General features: G+C 44.1%; 1 protein-coding gene across 2 annotated transcripts in view; it reads left to right on the plus strand.

Annotated features, from left to right (window-relative positions):
• Positions 1-6,403: 6,403 nt before the first annotated feature.
• The window catches only part of ITPRID2 (ITPR interacting domain containing 2), a 39,177-nt gene continuing 27,526 nt past the window's right edge, over positions 6,404-18,054 (plus strand). Inside the window, exons 1-8 of one of the 2 annotated variants that reach the window (XM_058839703.1) lie at positions 6,404-6,563; positions 6,852-7,133; positions 7,233-7,284; positions 12,269-12,318; positions 13,145-13,201; positions 15,788-15,824; positions 17,045-17,143; positions 17,603-17,811. In XM_058839703.1, coding sequence (XP_058695686.1) covers positions 6,911-7,133; positions 7,233-7,284; positions 12,269-12,318; positions 13,145-13,201; positions 15,788-15,824; positions 17,045-17,143; positions 17,603-17,811 — 727 coding nt within the window. In that variant the 5' untranslated portion in view covers positions 6,404-6,563; positions 6,852-6,910. Of the gene's footprint in view, positions 6,564-6,743; positions 7,134-7,232; positions 7,285-12,268; positions 12,319-13,144; positions 13,202-15,787; positions 15,825-17,044; positions 17,144-17,602; positions 17,812-18,054 lie in introns of those variants that run through there. The other variant, XM_058839704.1, reaches the window with a different exon arrangement.

The following is an 18,054-nucleotide window of genomic DNA, read 5'->3' on the forward strand; positions in this document are numbered from 1 at the left end:
GGGACATGTCCTCTGGGCTTGCTTATGGACAGCCTTTGTGTCAGCTTGCTGCGTTTGTTTGTTAATCTTATTTGCTATGAAAACAGGTATTAAATGGATTCTTTTCTTCTCCTCCTCCTGTCATAATTTCTGATCTCACTGGCCAATTTCAGCCCAGCTCTAGAGAGGGAAGAGGACTCAATGATGCTAAGCATTTGTTCTACTTCATGATATAGATAGTTGGAGAACTGAGATGCAAAGGTTGCACCATGAAGTTGCTCTTTGTCTGGCAATAGGAAATATATAGAACAGACACATTACAAATGGCCCAATGATGAAAGACTTAATGCAAAATATCCAATCTAAATCCATAGAAAATATTACATCATTATATTATGAATAATATTTATTATTCATAAATGAATAATATTCATTATGGAGCTGATGAAATTTTATTTCACTGATTCATTGCAAAATCCCAAATTAATTCAGTGAGTTTTCTAAATGGATTTGGAAGGAAATGTATAGTAAGTTGGTCAGATCTGGATATGCTGAGTTCTCTCGTTTTGTATTCCTGCAGTTTGCTGTGAGTATGGACAGTGTACTACCTATTCCCTACCTCAATGCATGTTAGAAAGCTTAATTATCCTAAACACACCCAGTTTTATCAGGGATCCCAATGAGAGCAGAAACAGCACAAAATATCAGCTGAGTGCTTTTGAATGTGAAAGATAAGATAAAGAAAGATCTTTTAAGTGTAGATAAATATGTCTCTCCTTTATTTTTCATGTGTAGTTCCTTTATCAGCCTTTTGGAACACACAAGATTTTAAACATATGAGCAGTAACAGTATTTGTAAATGAAGTTACCATCTTAATGTATTTCAACTGTAAAAATAGAGAACAGAATCCTACAGTATAGGAGACAGATGCATAAATGGACATGACCCCAGTGCCATGGTCTTGTATGGGCAGTGCTCAGAATGGGAATGAAGACAGTTGCTAAATTTAAAGAAAGAGAGAAAATGCACAGAATTTGCTTTAAAATTAACAATAGCCTTAATTTCCTGAATCAGTGGATTTGTTTCCTTTGCCTGATCTCTTGGTAAAGATATGAACATCAAAAATTACAGCTGTCCACTGACATAATTCAGTGCCATGAAGTGCATTAACTTCCTGAAAGATTTAAAGCTGCTTTTCCCTCTTCCCCATGCTGCTTGTTTTCACACATTTAAGTGTACTTGGCCTCAGTTCTCTCCATCTGACTCGGTGGTGCAGCTGTAATCCACTTCAGTACAGATATCCGGCTCTTCCTTTAGAAACTTCCTCTTGCTATGCTATAGCTCTTGTAAACGCCCTGGAGGAAGTGGCTTTTTTCCTCCTTCCTACTCCTTGCAAGAGGTCCCAAAAGTACAAGTGGCTTAATAAACTAGACAACATTTGGTTTGAAAAGAGCCTGGAGGTGTAGTTTGCATTAACTTTAAGGCGTTTGTTTCTTACCTTATAGAAACATCATGCATATCACTCATGTTTAAACAAAATGACTGGCAAAGCTGTAGAAGCTGTAGACACAGTGTCCTAACACTTTAATTTATTAGAGTAAAACTGCCAGGTTGCTTTTCATCTTTTCTACTCTACATATTTGAGAGAGAACATCTGTCTGGCAACAGTAATGCTTCCAAGTCAAGTATTTTTCTTTTCTTCACAGAGGAGGATAGCTGAATGATACCCTAGATGTAATTATCTTTCACTTGCAGCATTTCCCTTTAAGTATGTAATTTTAAAACTAAAAATTTAGGAAAAATATAGCATGCATATTATTTTTGTTTCATGGCACAATTTTGATTATTTATCATCTTGTGTTATATATATTTTATAGGATAAAAGGAGATGGTCTGTTCTGCCTTAGCAACATAGTGCTCTGGTTACTCAGTTTGGTCCTGGCAAGACAGGATGGTATGAAAACAACTGAAAACAAACATTTTTAAGCATGTTAAGAAAATTCCCAAAGGTCTGAAATGGCAGATACTATGAGTGTGCTTGGTGTCAGCAATGTGAGAGAGACAAGGCTTTCCAAAGGCCTAAAATAATAGACAATGGCTTAAAAGGCAAAGAAAAAAAAGAGTCATTTCCACTGGTAGAGAGAAGACTATAGATGCCCTGTAAAAGACAGAGGTGCTGGTTGATCTCCTACCTAGATCGACCAGGGAGGTGACATATACATGGAGAAGCTGGGAAGTTGCCAAATCGACTTGAAGAAGGGCAGCAGCACCTTCCCAGCTACCAACACTCTGGAGGAGCTCTGCAAGCACTTCCAGCCTTTTGCTGTCCTTTGCAGATGCAGGATGGAAGAGCCAGGAGACAAAACTCCACACCCCTGTGGTGGGCCATCTGAACAGAAGACTGCAAAAGGCACTGGGGGACCCTTTCTCTTGACATGGACTAGACACTATCATGTCTGGCCAGGTTGTCTTTTTCATTTAGTGCACAGAAGAGGCCTCAGTAGAATTTTTAATTTTTTAAATTTTTTTTTAAATTGGCTTAGAAAGAAATTGCTTAATTTAACAAAGCACATTTACTAAAATGGAGCTGTGGAAACTTTAAAGATGTGCATGACAGTGGGTTGTGTGTTTCTTCATGCATTCTCCAGCTCTTAAACACGGACCCTGCCAAAGCAAATAACTGCACAGTATTTATCATAGCTTTGTTACTATGTAGGAATATTTTTTTCTTACAGTGCTTGCAAAGGTGAACTATTTGTTAGCTCCTCCTCTCTTCTGTCTGCCAATAATATGGAAATCCAATTGTGGTCATGAAACATTGCTGACTTAGACCTGCAAGTCCCAGGATCAAACCACATTAGGCAGCAGCATGGAGTTTCTCCCCTTGTCAAGAACCGGTTCTACTGCCACGTGAAAGACCAACAGAAGGTTTTTGTCACATTGCACTACTTCCCTGAATGCACACCTATGAAATAACTCCCATTACTCCTGTCAAAGGATGACACAGGGAACAGAGAGAGTTTTGAGGGGTTTTTTGGTGTTTTTTTTTTGGGGGGGGGTGTTTTCCTCTGTGGGTTTTTTGGGGGGAAGGGGGGTTCATTGTTTGGTTTGGTTTCTTGGGGTTTTTATTTATTTATTTATTTATTTTATGTTCTTTCTATTTTTGTCTGTAAGCCTACTCCTAATTACTCTGTTTTGTAGCTTCTCTGTGTGTTACACATTTGTCACCATGTCTCCTCTGTGGTAGGACCTGCCAATGGGGCTTTGATGGCTGGTCCTCTTGTAGATGGTCATCCCAAGAGCTTGGCCCTAAGCTGAGCTGGGAAACAGAGCAAACAGATTCCAAATCTCACCAGTCCTGATCTCACCAGCACGTTTTGATCCCATTTCCTCCAATCCTCCAGCACTGGATGCCTGCAGTTCCTGGGAAGGCAGCATGGGACAAAGCATAGGCTCTGACCCAGGGCCCAGCTCTGTAGCCTGGAAATATTTCTTTGGATTCCAGAGGTTTATCCCTATCTCCCCATGCTGTATCGAGGGATACAGATAAATTGTGTAATCCTTCTAGAGCACTGGAGGCTCTGCTGGTGTACAGAACTAGCAGGGACATGATATGCTCAAAAGCATGGGGAAGCCTTGTCCAAGTGTAGTAGGAAAATGCTCCTTACAGTGCACTCAGACATGGGAACAAGTGCCCATGGGAACTGGTGGAAGCACCTAATTTATATATGAATTATGTAGGAATGTATTTTTTCACATAATATTGCATCTGAAAGAATTTTCTGCAGGCAAAAATTTAATTAAATCTTCTTCAAAGGTTTTTGTTCTTTTAAGAAAAAAAGACAACGACTTAGTGATATTTGTTGCTCTATAAGTATTTCTCTGTGTGTGTATTTACACACACATTCATATGCTCAGAGCAAGTACCCAGATAACAAATGTGAGAATTATTCTTAAAATGTGTGTGTCTGTCTGTTTTTACTTGGTAGTACTTAGTAGTACTGCTAATGGTGCTGTGGTTATAAATCTTCCTTTACGAATTTATAGCATAATGTAAAGCGCAGTTTATCCCTGATGTCATTAATGCCTACACAGTGTTTTATTTGAATAGTTTCAAAATAATTTTGGGGGAAAAAAGGTTGGTCTAATTTAAGTGACAAGATGACATGGATTTTTCCCAATCAATTATTGCTTTGAAGTGCAACTAACAAATTGCATTCTGAAGAAAGAGAAACTTTTGTTATGGAACAAACTGACTTTTTGATTACAAGTAGTAAAAGAAATAACAAGCCAGATATTTTCCTTGAAGAAAATGTTCTGCTTAATATAGGATTTGATTGTGCAATCCTTACTCATATAGAGACAAAAGGGATCTTGCTGGTGTGGTGTGAAGATGCAAGAGAGAGCCCAGTGTTGTACTGGCAGGACTTCATTGCAAAAAGCTATTGGCTGCTGTTTACATTTCTGACATTCTCTGAGTAAGTGTTGTCACAACAGACAAGCAATTATAGACAATAATGTCAGTAATTTGTGGATTAAGGACTCCTTAAGGATGTATTGGCACGGCCAGACAGTAGCTGCTTTTAGCTTGCAACTGTTCACCCTTAGCTGTGCCAGTGAAATTGTAACTTTCAAGAAGAAATTGTGCTCCCTCTTAGGCAGCAAACAATGGCAAGGGTTAAACTTCTCTAAGCTCTCCCTGCCTCTCTTACAGCTCCCATCCAGGCACCTCAGCCTCAAAGGGCCATTTCTTAATAGGTACATCTATTTATGCCTACGCATAAAATGGAAATATTGGCCATTATGTCGAAGTTATGCTGTGCTAGGCACTTGCCAACAAAGACAGAAAATTCAGATTTTAAGATGCCAGTACTATAAATACACCTGTGAGGAACCTCATCCAAAGTCCAAGCCCCAGCATGCTGTTTCAGAGGGCACAGGACCTGTGCCGACCCTCTGACTTGCCACTTGGGACGCCTGTGGCTCAGCACATGCTCCATATTAGCTTATCCAAAATGTGTAGTGTGTGAAACATGCCCTGCTAAAAAAATGATTTGATTATTTTGAGGATCAACAAGGAAGATTCAAAGGTAGTTTGCTCTTTTTAAAAGAAATTCAAAAATACCATCTCAAAACATGTACAGAAATGATGTGTACTTTCAGGTCAAAATAAATAAATAAAAAAAAAAATTGTTTGTCCTTTGTGCTACTGTGCTTCTGGTTTTATTTCAATACAAACCATTCAGAAAATTAGAGTGTGTTTAGGAAAATGACTTGTGATGAGGGGAAATTTATTTTGGTAAGGCTGTATATGCATAATGTAGTGAGTGGGCTGGAGTGGTTTAGGAAAAACAATAAATTGTTTTTCTTATAAAGTCAATTTTTTTTTATTTTATAGGGAATATTTTCACTGAAATCCCTTGAAAGGCTTTAACTATAAAGCTAGATAATCAAAGAATATTTATTGAGTACCATTAGCCTGGTTCATCCAAAGGCAGATTTGCCCTTTAAACATGAAGTACATCATGTGCCTGGCTGTCAACACCAGTTTTACAACTCCAGAGAACACGGGTTAATTTTACTGCTTGTGCTTATTAATTCCGCATCTTTTCATGAGAATGTTGTAAAAGGCCTTTTTCAAAAGTTTACTTGTCCCGGGCTCGGCGGCTGCAGGAGAGCTCGCCGGGCGTGCAGGGCTCCTCCCGCAGTGTCTGCTGCGGCGGTGTGACAGCAGAGCCCAGGGTGGGCACCAGCCGGCCTCTGTGCCCCACAGACTGGCCGGGCCAGAGGCAGCCGGGCTGGCCAGGGCACCTGGCACGGAGCTCTGGCTGCAGGCACCTTGGCCAGCACCTCAAGCAGGAGACAGTGCTTAACAAATGGCACTCGGCCCCCGCGGTGACAGCAGCCTTTAGTGCGGCACCTCCTTCCCGCATGTGGGGACTCGATGGTCTTTTGCTGGCTTTGCAGTTGTTCCTGGTGGCTTAAGTACGTCCTGAAGGAGAGGACAAAAGCTTCAAACGCACTTAAGAGTTTAAGAGGCCGGGTTTGGGGCTTCTGATGCCCCTGCAGTCCCCAGCCTGAGCCCGAGCAGAGGCTGATCTAATTTCACACCCCTGGAAGCGAGGCAGAAGGCTGTGCGTACCCATACACATCCTGTATCTTCTCCTTGTGTCTACTCTCCCCTCCCCACTCCCGCTCCCCCAGGATAAAACCCTGCAAAGTCCCTCTTCGCCGCTCTGCATCCTTTTAGTTTGGAAACATCCTTTACGGGCCCAGGCCACGGGCGGCCCTTCCGAGCCTGGCCGGGCTGGAGCGGCCGCGCTGCCGCAGCGGCAGCGGGCCCGACCCCGCTTCCCTGCCCCGCATCCCTGCCCCGCATCCCTGCTCCGCATCCCTGCCCCGCATCCGCGCCCCGAGACGGGGCCCGGCCGGAGGGAGGCCCCGCTCTGCCGCCAGCCCCGCCGCCGTCACGTGGCCGCCGAGTTTTCTCATCCCGCAGCGGTATGAGGAAGTCAGAGCCGCCGCCGCCGTCCGCAGCCCCGGCGGGCGCAGCCTCCGCCGCCGCCTCTCCGCGGCGCGACATGTGAGTACCGCGGGCAGCCGGGCCGCCCGAGCTCTGCCCGCCCGAGCTGGGCCCCCGGACGCCGGCGGGCCGGGGCTGACACCCGCGGGGCCGGGAGCGCCCGTCCGGGGGCGGCCGGGGGATAGCGGTGGCCGGGCGGGGGGCGGGCCGGCGTGTGAGGGCGGGGAGGGGCGGCCGCGCTCCCGGGGGCTGCGCGCGCGGCGGCCCCGCGGGCCCCCGGCGGCCCCGCGGCCCCCGGACGGGCGGACGGACAGCCGGACGGACGGCACATCTCCGCTCGCCCGGCAGGCTGCCTCTCTCCGGCACTCGCCTCCCGGCGTGAAGCCCCCGCCGGCGCCGCCGCCCCGATGGAGCAGCCCCCGGCGGCGGAGGAGTGGCAAGGGGCGACCCAGAAGAGGAAGGCCTGGGCCAAGAGCCGCGACTCCTGGCAGGCGTCGGAAGCGGAGGATTTCTCGGCAGCGGCGCTGGCCCGCGGCGAGGAGGAGGAGGAGGAGGAGGAGGAAGAAGAGGAGGAAGAGGAGGAGGAGGAGGATCTCGGCGGCGGCGAGCTGCCGCTGGCCGCAGGAGCAGGTCAGTGCCGGGGGCAGCAGCCCGGGGGCTACCGGGACCCCCACGGGGCGGCCTCGCTGTTACTGACTGTCGGCTTCTCTCTCCTGTTCTGCCCCTAAGGCTGCCTCGGCGTTCCCAACGAGAAGATCGCGATATGGCTGAAGGACTGCAGGTGGGTGCTCCCGCCGGCGGGTCCTGCGGCAGCGCGGCCGGGCAGTGCCGGAGCGGGGGGAGGCGGGCACGGGCGCGGAGCGGAGCGGGCACCGGCGCTGGCACGGCCGCTCCTCCGGCCCGGTGCGCCGGGAGCAGCGCCGCCAGCCCGCATGGCCACAGGGCAGCTGGCGCTCGGCAGCGCTCCTCTCCTCGGCGTCTCGTTAACGACGTGCCTGAAGGCTTTCGGCCGCCGGGGGAGGAACTCAGCACAGGGTCAGGAAGGCAGAGTTACTTTGGAAGCTGCAGTGGTTCTCACCGAGGGACTCCGGTTTAAAGCTTCCACTTTTTCCTTACCTGGTTTTTGGTGCAGATTTCAAGAAACGGTGCTTCCGCGGCATGGCCTCTGTGCTTACGGGCCTGAATTCAGGAGTGATGGCACAGTTTAGACGAACTTAATTTATTTGAGTCTCTGACTCAATGCCTTCTGTCATTAACTTGAGCCATGGTATATGTATCCTGTGTTTCTATTACTGTTGCAAAATTATCTTTGGTGTTTAGGGCGGGTATTGATGGAGTAACTTTTCCTTCATCCTCAGTCACATTAAAGCACAAATGCTACATCAGTAGCAGCTGCTTTTGTCCTTTTTCTCCATTCAGTCCTGACAGCCCTTGGAGGCAGATTTGATGGGGAGAAGCTAACAATGACATTTCAAGACCTCTGCTATTTGATATTTCTGGTTTCTTTCTCCTTTTGAGAGCAGCTACGTTAAGGCAAGAATTTACCACTGAGATTAGCTGTGCCTTTGTGATCTCTTGATCCATTAAGCAGCTAACTGATCTTACCCTGTAACTGAAGTGTGGGTTGCTTTACAGCTACAGGATCCTCCATGTAGTTTTCTGCAGATCTTTACAGCCTGTGCCTTGGATAGGGTGTTGGCAGCTACAGGCTTGAAATCTTACTGATCCCCAAAAATACACTGTTCAGACCTGGCAGACCATTCTTCCAAAATGCTAGAATGGGAAAAGATTTTTCTGACTTTACCTCAGATCTGGTGTCCTGTTGGTCTATTAAACTATTTTCTTAAAAATCAGTATTATGAATTCAGGGCTTTCTTAAAAGTATTTTTTTGAGTGGTGAGGGTTAAAATGTAAGGACTGGAGGGGGAAGAGGCCATTGGGGGAGATATTCTTCCTAATGCTGCGCTGCCACTATGTCTAAATCTGCAGGATTTCTGTCTAGAGCCTTCCCTGGCCCTGTAGTCTTTAACATTTCCATACAGAATTTAAGGAGTAGCACAAAGCTGCAAACTGACAACATGAACATCTAATAGATGGCCCAAAATATTGAGTAATAACACAAAGCTTGCAGTTTCATACCTGTGCTTTGGTAACTATCTGTTGTTAAAACTGGCACCACACATTTCTGTGGAATGTGTTTGCATCTCTGGCAATTGTTTCCAAAAATATGTGAAACTTGTTTTACAAATAACAAATGAAGCACAAGTTAACTGTTTTGCTGATAGAGAAATGCAAATTTAGGTAATTCATGTTTGTGAAACCTGTTGCGCTCCTTCCACAGAAGCCTTTTAAAGTACAGCTATTTACTATTTTAAGTCTTTTCAGAGGAATCTTGTGTTCTCCTCAGAAAGACTTTTTAAAAAAGATTTCCTAAGCAAAGCTTTTCAGGCAGGAGTTATCCTCTGCTCTGTGGTGTGCAGGGTGCCAGCATGTGTGGTTCATGTCTGGAAGATGCAATCCCAGCTGCCTGTGAAGGGCTTCACAGTTCCTTGTGTTTTAAACTGCAGAATAATTTAAATTTTTTGTGCCTAATATACATGCAAGCAGTTGCTAGCATGTGCAGTAATGAGATAATTCAGTTTGCAGTATTATAAGTGATTGTATGTATAGAAACCTTGAATTGATTGTCTGTTGATAACAAGGTACATAGGAAAAGGGGACGGCGTTAACAGAGGATGGAATAGCCCTGCAGATACTACAGTGTTTTGTTTAAAAATAATGATTGTGAAATTTACAATTTGTAAGGTGTTCTCCCTGAAATTTCTTACTTGTTTAATAATACTGCTTTTGCTGTCAAGCTTTGATTGCTAAAGTATGTGGGCATACACAAATCAAGCTTCTGTTTCTGGTTCATGGCACAGCCTTGTTCTTACAAGTTAGCTCCCTAATAAGTTAACGTGTAGCTATTACTACAAATGAAGATTCAGTTACTGAATACAATATTTCCTCTGTTATATGTTTTCTAACAGTAGTCCTTCACATTTTCTGAATTTCTGTAGGTGTTTGTGAAATCAGAAGAAAATTGGTACTTTTAAAATCTCATTTTCTGGTTTGAGTTGGCAGCAGCACAAAAAGCCTTAATATCAGCCCACTGCATGAATAGATCTGCTTATAAGATTTATTCATTTGTTTGTTTCTAAAGGCATCGATAGTGTTCTAATATGGATAAAAAGAATTACTAGCTGTCCTTTGATATTTATGTTAGTGGTTTGGGGCTTTTATTACTTGTCACCTCTGTATCACATCTGCTTTAAAGGAGAGGAGGTCTTCTAATATCCCATGTCATTTACCTTGATAGATACCCATTTTGTTGTTTTGTGCTTTTTTGTAAAGAAATAACTAGCAGCAAACCACAAAAGCAAAAAAAGCAAGTGTTTAACATACTGTAATAAGAATTACGGAGGCATAAAAAATGTCAGATGTTACTCAAGGTCTCTGGTTCATTCATATTTTGGGAATTGCATGCCTTTAAAAAAGGCCTCTGTTTCTCTCTGCCCACTACTTTGAAAACGCATTTTGAAGTAATAAGAAAGCTCATAAAAGCTGAAGAACAAGTGTTTGTATTATACTGATAGATAAAAAGAAATTTTTGTCAACTATTATGATGGTGTGGATTATTTTGATTGAATATATTTAAACTCTGCCAGTAATACAGGGGATGTGGGAGGTATCTAGGAGCCATCTCCTGTAGATATGCAGGAAGTGAGTTCTTGAAATGCCTCAGAAAGAAGAGATTTTTTTTTTGCTTCAAGTTTAAAATAAACATGGCTTCTGCCCAGATAAGGTTTTAAAAGCTGAGGTTTAAACACTTCCACGGCACAGTGCAAAACCCTTGTCCTGCTCCGAGAGACCACCCGACCATGATCTGGGATGAGAGGAAGCCTTGAGGCTGCGTGTGGCAGGGAGAGCCCCATCCTGAGGGCACAGCAAGTGCAAGGGTCCCCCAGCTCTAACATCCCCAAGTGCCCAGGGCTGCTCTGAGACAGAACCATGGACATTGCTGGTGGAAAACAGCCTGGTGCAGAAAGGCAGAGTTATCCATCCATGCTGTTGTCAGAAAGGATTTTTGTCTGGTACTTGTCCGTTCTTTAAACTCATGTTTTGTCTAGTTCTTAGGAGGAAGTTTTTCAAAGGCAGGGGGTTTATGGCAGCTGTGTGCAGCAGTGCAGGTAGGGCAGCAAGGGGTGGTTGACAAGGATGCTTTCCTGGTAGCTGCTAATGTGCTGTAATTGTGACATACTTAATTTCTAAAGGAAAATGCCAGCTTTGATGGATGCTTTTACTGCTTTCTGCCAGCCACTGCCTGAAGCACTGACCTTGGCTGTCAAAGTCAATGCCAGAAAGTTTCTACATCAAAAACATAGAGGCATGGGAATAGCCACTAGGAAGGGAGAGGGAGCAGGTTGGGAGCTGAGCTGAGGAGTAAACAACCAGCATGATTATTACCTCAGAACATAAGGATTCTCCTTGTGTGACAGGTTTAGACAATATATCCTAAGTTTTTTCAGACTCTGGCTGGACAGAGATACAGAAGTACAGGAGATCTGAGCCTTGGCAGAGTGTGTCCTGTCACCTGGAATGTGCTTATGCACCTGGATGCTCTGGCTGTTTGCCTTGGAGTCCCACTACGGTGGGGCTTTGCAAAAGGCATGTTGAGGTGAGCTCGCTCCGTTATCAGTAGGCTGCATCTGGAGAGAGTGAGCTCTTTTCAGAGGGGAAAGAAAAATAAGGTTGTGAAGTGTAAGGTCTGTTAGAAAGCAGATGCAGACTTTCCTTGCTTAATTTGGCTATGGCACCAAAATAAATACTGTATCAGAGCACTGTTTACTTTCAGGTCTTTGGGCAGGTTTATGTGTTTGTCTAATTAAAAATCCAAATGAAACATACATAATGTAGGTGCATAAATAATCTGTTTTCCCCTTCTTTATGAGTATTATATTTCTGAATTTATTTTGAGCTTTGAAAGTAAATGCTGTGCTGCTTAGAAGTGACAAAGCTTTGGTTAAGCATATCTGAGAGACAAGGTGTGGAAACATCTAGCTAGTGTCAACAAATACAGTGTGAACCCAGGGTGAGATTGGACCTGTCATTTGTGGGGCTTCTGTTGCTCCTTTCAAGCACCATGAAGTTTGACAAATCCCCTGCCCTTCAGGCAGCAGCTATGGGAGGGATCATCCAAAAAAGAACTAGAGTGAAGAGCCTATAAAGCATCAGAACTAGCAAGTGACAGCTAACATAGCTGTCAAGACTTTTTATCTTGATTCTTCCTTATTCTTCCTGATCATCAAATACAACTTTTCACTCCTCTCTCCAAGAAGTTTTAAATGTGTAGAAAAATGGCAACAGTTTTTGCTGCTTAAATGAGATTGAATTAATCCATTGAAAAATTCACGCTTGTTTTTTTCTGGGTGTTTTTGCTGAGAAGTCCATTATTTTCCTTAGCAGGGCTTGCTGGCCCTGAAGGTGTTTGAGCTTTGCAGTTATTATGTTTTGTTGTTTTTCTCTGCAAGGTGTATTTATTTAGAGGGCTGGGGATTGTTTAGGAAGTTATTGCCAGTTGTCAGATGTTTGTGCTTTCTGGGGGCGGAGGGAGGGAAGGAAGGAGGGAGGGACAAATGCTGCTATCACAGACTTGTTACATGCTGTAAGGAAGGACATGAAGCAGCAAGTTTTTTAAGTAGTGTTAATCTCTTCTGTGGTTTCAGAACGCCTCTGGGAGCCTCCCTGGATGAGCAAAGCAATCCTCTATTGAAGGGTAAGGAAGGGCTTTACCTGCTGAAATCCTTTTGCTGGAAACTGTGTTTTCAAGGACATTCATGTGAGACCTGGTGTCTTTAGTAGTGGTACAAACCACAGCCAGGTCAGCGTTGCAGAGTTACTCTCACAGCGGAGCAATTGTGCCTGAGAAACTGGAGAAGGGGGAAAAGAACCTGAATAAGTCTTTCTGGAGATTTTAGTAAGCTCTAAAAATCTCCCAGATGTGCAAACAGGGAGGTGATTTTGTTCCCAAACTGGTGAGCATTAGGCAGTCTCTGCCTCTAGTAACTGTGGTTGCCACACCTGAAAATTTTACTATCTGAGCAGGTCTGAATACTAAAGTTCAAAGTACAATGGGAATGTGCAGGTAGTGACAGGGTGAAGATGATTTACTTGCTGTGCCTGGAGTCTTCAGCTCCTAATCTGGTACAGGAAGGTGAGAGGGGAATGCCCCAGCTGGACTCAGACTCTGGATGCTCCTGTTAAGATGTCTGGAGGATAAATAACGCAGCAGCAGAAGGCACAGATGTGCTGAGCGGTACCTCCAGGTGAAGTTAATTTGCTTGCACCTTGACTTGGAGGTGTTTCTGAGCACAAAACTAAAGCAGTGTTGTAGTCATTCCCTTTCAAAAGCATTTTGCTATGTTCTGAAATGTAGCTTCTTGCTTCTTAGTGCATTTTAACCGCATGAGTAATGCAGGGATTGCAGATGTCTGGTTATTTCTTGTATCAAGTTAAGTGTCTCGCTAATATCTTTAGATAAGCAGCTGGAAAGAAAACATTGGAGTATTGCAGTTGTTGAATTGCTAACTGTATGTTTTCAGGCATGCTGGTGAGAAATGGAGGAAGTTTTGAAGATGACTTATCCCTGGGAGCCGAAGGTGGGTGTGGCAGGTTATGACTCTTGTTTTAGCAAAAAAAATTATATTCAGCCATCTGATTTGTATTCTGAAGGACAGCATTAGCTAGAAAATTAGGATGAAGCACACAAAAAAAATGCAGGAAGGTTTGCTTTTTGAAGTTATTTAGGCTATTGCTGAGTTAAACACTCTGGGTCTCTGACCTAAAGGTGAATTTGCTACTGCCCTCTCATTTTAATACCTACAATGACAGGACAGCCTGGAGCACTTACCAAGGCTTTGAGAAAATGATTCCTCCTACTTGCTCTTCTTGTCCATGGGTTACTCTTGGCAGCCATGCATGCCCCACTTCCACTGAATCCCTTGGGAGTGGTATGTTCGAGCTTTTGAAAGGAGGAATGAAATTCTGTCAGCCAAGAGGCAAACCCATTAAGAGCTAAGTGCTTTTGAAAGTGAAAAGCACCAAAGCTAAGTATTTTGAATCAACCACAATATACACTTTTCTGTTGCTAGCTGCTTGCCTTTTCTTTCTCTTCCCTTTTTTAAGGGGAAGGAGATGTGACTGTTCCCCATGGACTTTGTAAAAAAGACTTCTAGCCTTGATGTTGATCATAGATTAGAGGTGTCCATAAACCAACTAGCAAAAGCACTGTAGATTCTGTTCTAACAGCTGCATCTTGTAGTAAAAGAGCAAAAAGAAGTGTCTCACAAGCCAGATCTTGGGGTTATCTGTAGGACAGGGGATATAATACAGTATCTGCTTTTAGTGTTAAAAAAAAAAAAAAGACAAAACTACTCTCCCAGTTTATCTTTTAATGTTTTTGAGTTACAGCTTTTGCTAAGTGCCAGAACTGGTGTAGTAGAAAGCCCTTTCCTTGCACATTAGTCTTGCCAGTAGTGTCAGAGTAGTGGGACAAGGCCTGGAGGACGCAAATATCTTTAATTTTTAAAGATTTAGGACTTCTAAGGAAGATAATTTATCTGGTAACGATCTTGATCTGATAATAATGGAAAAGCAGTAAATGAGTCTCCTACTGCAATAGATTAAATAGGATTAAATTTTCCTATTGACAGTCTTTTCCACTTGTTAGATTGCCTATGAATTTGCATATGACCTAGAATGCATATGACCAAGAGCACAAGATTCAGTGGATTTTAGTACATCGTATCACTTTTTTCTTTTCAGTTTTTCTCCTTATAATATCCAAGGACTTCTGATTTCTATGTGTCTTTAAAGCATGGTTTAGCTTGTTCAGATGAAAAGATCCCAGTACTAGAATTGCTGGTTGATTTTTCTGGGTATAAGGATGTGGATGTTTCTGCTGGGCTTTGTTTCTCATCCAAGGACAAGGGGACAACAGAGCTACTTGGAGCAGTGCTGCGTGCCCTGCCAAACAGACAGCCCCTTTGAGGCTGGGATGAATGGCCTGCCCTTGTGCAGCTGTGACTGCCTGCATCCAGATACAAGCCAGAGCCGTGTATGAATGGTACAGAGGGCATTGGGCAGGGACCCATAACCCCAGCCCACTGCTGAACTGGTAAAACCTATGGTTCAGCTTAGTCACTGGATAATCCTTACAGATAGGCTTACCTTCATATTACAGGCAAGAATAATAAAAAGAAGAGATGTGGGATCTGTGCTTTGCCTGCATTCCTTTGCATACATTTCTTTGTGATTCCTCTGAAACTAAGAGAGAGGTTGTGAGGTTTCCACGTTTTACTCGCAGTTGCTGACTGTACTGTGCTGGCACAGCGGGTCGAGATGCAGGGCTTTCCTGGCAGTGTGGGACGTCACTCTTTTCATAGCTGATTCTGAGGGCTGCTGTAACAGACACGTGCTCCCTGCCTGTCTCCTGGGGAAAGCTGTTAATGCTGAGTTGCCTCATTGGGGAACCCGTAGTCTAAGTCTGAGGTTCAGTACTGGAAGAATAATGCTGCCTGGAACCATGTGATCCAGCTGCAGAAAGTGCTGACTTCCCTGTCAGCCTGGTGACCAGGTGCTTGGTACCTGGCAGACAGCCTCTCTCCTGAGCCCTATCATCTCTGAGCACATCTGTTGGCCCCATCAGCACCAAGTGCTTCACTGAGCTCTTGTCCATGTCTTGCACAGCTCAGGCAGCCAGGGCACTGCCCCACTTTGCTGATGAAAAGATGAACAAATAGTCTCAGCACCTGGCCATGGGGCCAGCTGCCTTTCTTATATTCTTTACTTTCCCTTGCGTGCCTGCTTGTCCTCATCCCCTTCCCACCCAGGAACAGCCTGCAGCTGGTAATCATGTCTTCAGTTGCAAAGCAATAAATGGTTTATATAAACAATTACCAGCTTATCACAATTTAAATTTCAAGTAATAAGTTAATGACAGTATGTAAACGTGTGTCCATATGAGATTTAATTTTAAACAGAGCTTTAATAAACCAGATAATTTTTTATATCAGCCGTATACTAGAAACCCTTGACAATCACATTTATATGGAAGAAGTAAAATCTGGTTTATGCAGGACCATTGGTAAACGTGCTCACTGTCTGCTTCATCATACTGATTGTGAGAAGTGTAGTTCTGAAGAGGTCTGGATCTAACTTATTCTTCTTTCTCTAATCTCTATCAGCTAATCATCTACGGAGTGATACCCAAACAGAAACATGGTAAGCATCTTTTTTTGTGTTTGTTTACTCAGAGGAATATATATACTGAAGGGCAGGGGGAAGAATGGGCAGTGGAAATCATAGGGGCTACCACAGAGCTAAAGCTCTTGTGGCCATGTCTGTTTACATGAGAGTGAGGGAAACAATCCAGATAACACAGAAAGAGTCATTAGGACGTGCAGAAAAAAAATAAAAAATTATTCTTTCTGCAGACCTGATATAGATTTTGGAGTAGCAGGAGGAAAACAGAAGTGACAAATCTTAGCAACGTAGCATGATTAACCTCCTTTGCCTCACTGATTGGTCACTGTTTCAGAAATTTCAAGGGGAAATTAGTTTCATCTGTCACAGCAGATGCCTTTTGGGAGTGGGGAAAAAAGGCTTTGAGAGAGTAGAGATGGTTAGAGCTTCTAAATAAAATGTGCTGAAACTAAAACCCCACTGAGACTTCAGTGAATACTGCACAGCCCCTGTGGAAAGCGTCCTGTCTATTCCTCCTTAGCTGGGCTCCATAAATAAATATAGACTCTTAGGTGAATCCTCTGCCACCTTTGGTTTCTGGGTGGCTGTTCTGGGGGGGAACAGTTTGTTCCTCAGAGAGATTAACAGTAAAAGTATGTTTGAACCCAGGATACCACCTAATGCTCAGGCAGCTTTTCCAGATGCAGGGAAGAAAAAGTTTGGGATTGGGAAAGAGACTGGCCAGCAGTGTGGGCTGGAGCTTGCCTTGCTTCATTTTCCCCTGCCTGGAGCCTCTTGTGCTTTCCCGGGCAGGTCGCAGTCCTGCGCGGCTGGGGTGAGCAGGGTACCCGAGGCATTGAGAGCAGCCTTGCGTGGAGAGGTGGTCCTGCTGGAGGAGGCAGCAGCCCAGGGGAGGCAGGAAAAGGCAGGGCAAGGACAGCTCACCGAGGCTGGGCTTCCTTACTGGAGGAGGGTGGGAATAGGGAGGGTGGGGCAGCAAGGGCAGATCAGGGTTTGTTTTCTCAGCTCGCATTTGCCTTCAAATTCATACCGTCTACGTACATTTTTACTGAGGTGGCCCAGGGTTTGCTTTTGTTTTTGTATTTCAGTAGATGACATGGCTAATATAAACCAGATAACACTGAAGGGGAAAAGAGAAATTCAGCAGTGCTGGCAGGTTAGCTCTCCAGCGAGACAGAGAATCAAGTCCCTGAACAAAAGAGGTTTATTGCAGGGGTCCTCTCTGTTTGTGTTGACAGCAATGGTGTACTGGCAAAGGACAGGAGGCTGCAGTTCCATCAGAAGGGGAGAAGTATGAACTCTACCGGCTCTGGAAAAAGCAGTGCAACTGTTTCAAGGTAGAACTATATTTAAAAGGTCTGTTTCTCAGTAAAATGGACTTGGCTTGTTTTATGTGCATTGCTGCTTTTAGTAACTGAGAATGGAATTTTCATTTGGTTGCTTGAAAAGCTTCTCTTTGTTTTTAGTTGTGGTTTTCAGTAAATGCTAACAAATGGACCCAAACATTAAAAAGGCCTGAAATTTTAATGACATTCTAAAATTTGAGCTCTGCAGAATAGGACTGATTTTAGAAATTACAGGATTGGATCTGTGATGTGTCTGGGCGAATGACTCTCGTGACTGGAACAAAAACTTTAGATGCAGAGATCTCCACAATTATTTCCAAAACTAGTCTGAGGTGTAGGAGTCAAAAGTTCAGTAAACCAAAGTGGTTACTGGGCTGAATTGACAGTTTGATAGAAGGGACTGGATTTTAAAAGGAGAGAGGTAGAGGTTAACATCTTTCATTTGTCTAGTGTTTCTGAATTACTGGAGCTTTATGAGGAAGATCCTGAAGAAGTGCTCTATAACCTTGGGTTTGGAAGAGATGAACCAGATATTGCTTCAAAAATTCCAGCAAGATTTTTTAATTCATCGTCATTTGCCAGAGGGATAGATATCAAAGTGTTTTTGAATGCCCAAATACAGCGCATGGAAGTGGAAAATCCAAGTTTTGCTTTAACAAGTAAGTATGTTTTTGAAGCACAGTTTATTTATGAGTTTATTAACTATGTAAACAACCCCAAAAGAGGTGTGTATCAAATATTCTGGCAAAAGTCTGCTACAGCCTAAAGGCCACATTCCATTCAGAATTCATAATAAAACTCTTGCTTGGTCTTGAGGCAAGAGGTGGCCACCAGGGTGGTGCTACTTTGGGGTGAGTAGTGGGGGGGGGGAAATAACAGGCATCCTGTAAGGTATGCTGCCT

This window comes from Poecile atricapillus, chromosome 5, assembly GCF_030490865.1.
Source record: "Poecile atricapillus isolate bPoeAtr1 chromosome 5, bPoeAtr1.hap1, whole genome shotgun sequence".
In the NCBI taxonomy this organism is placed as follows: domain Eukaryota; kingdom Metazoa; phylum Chordata; class Aves; order Passeriformes; family Paridae; genus Poecile; species Poecile atricapillus.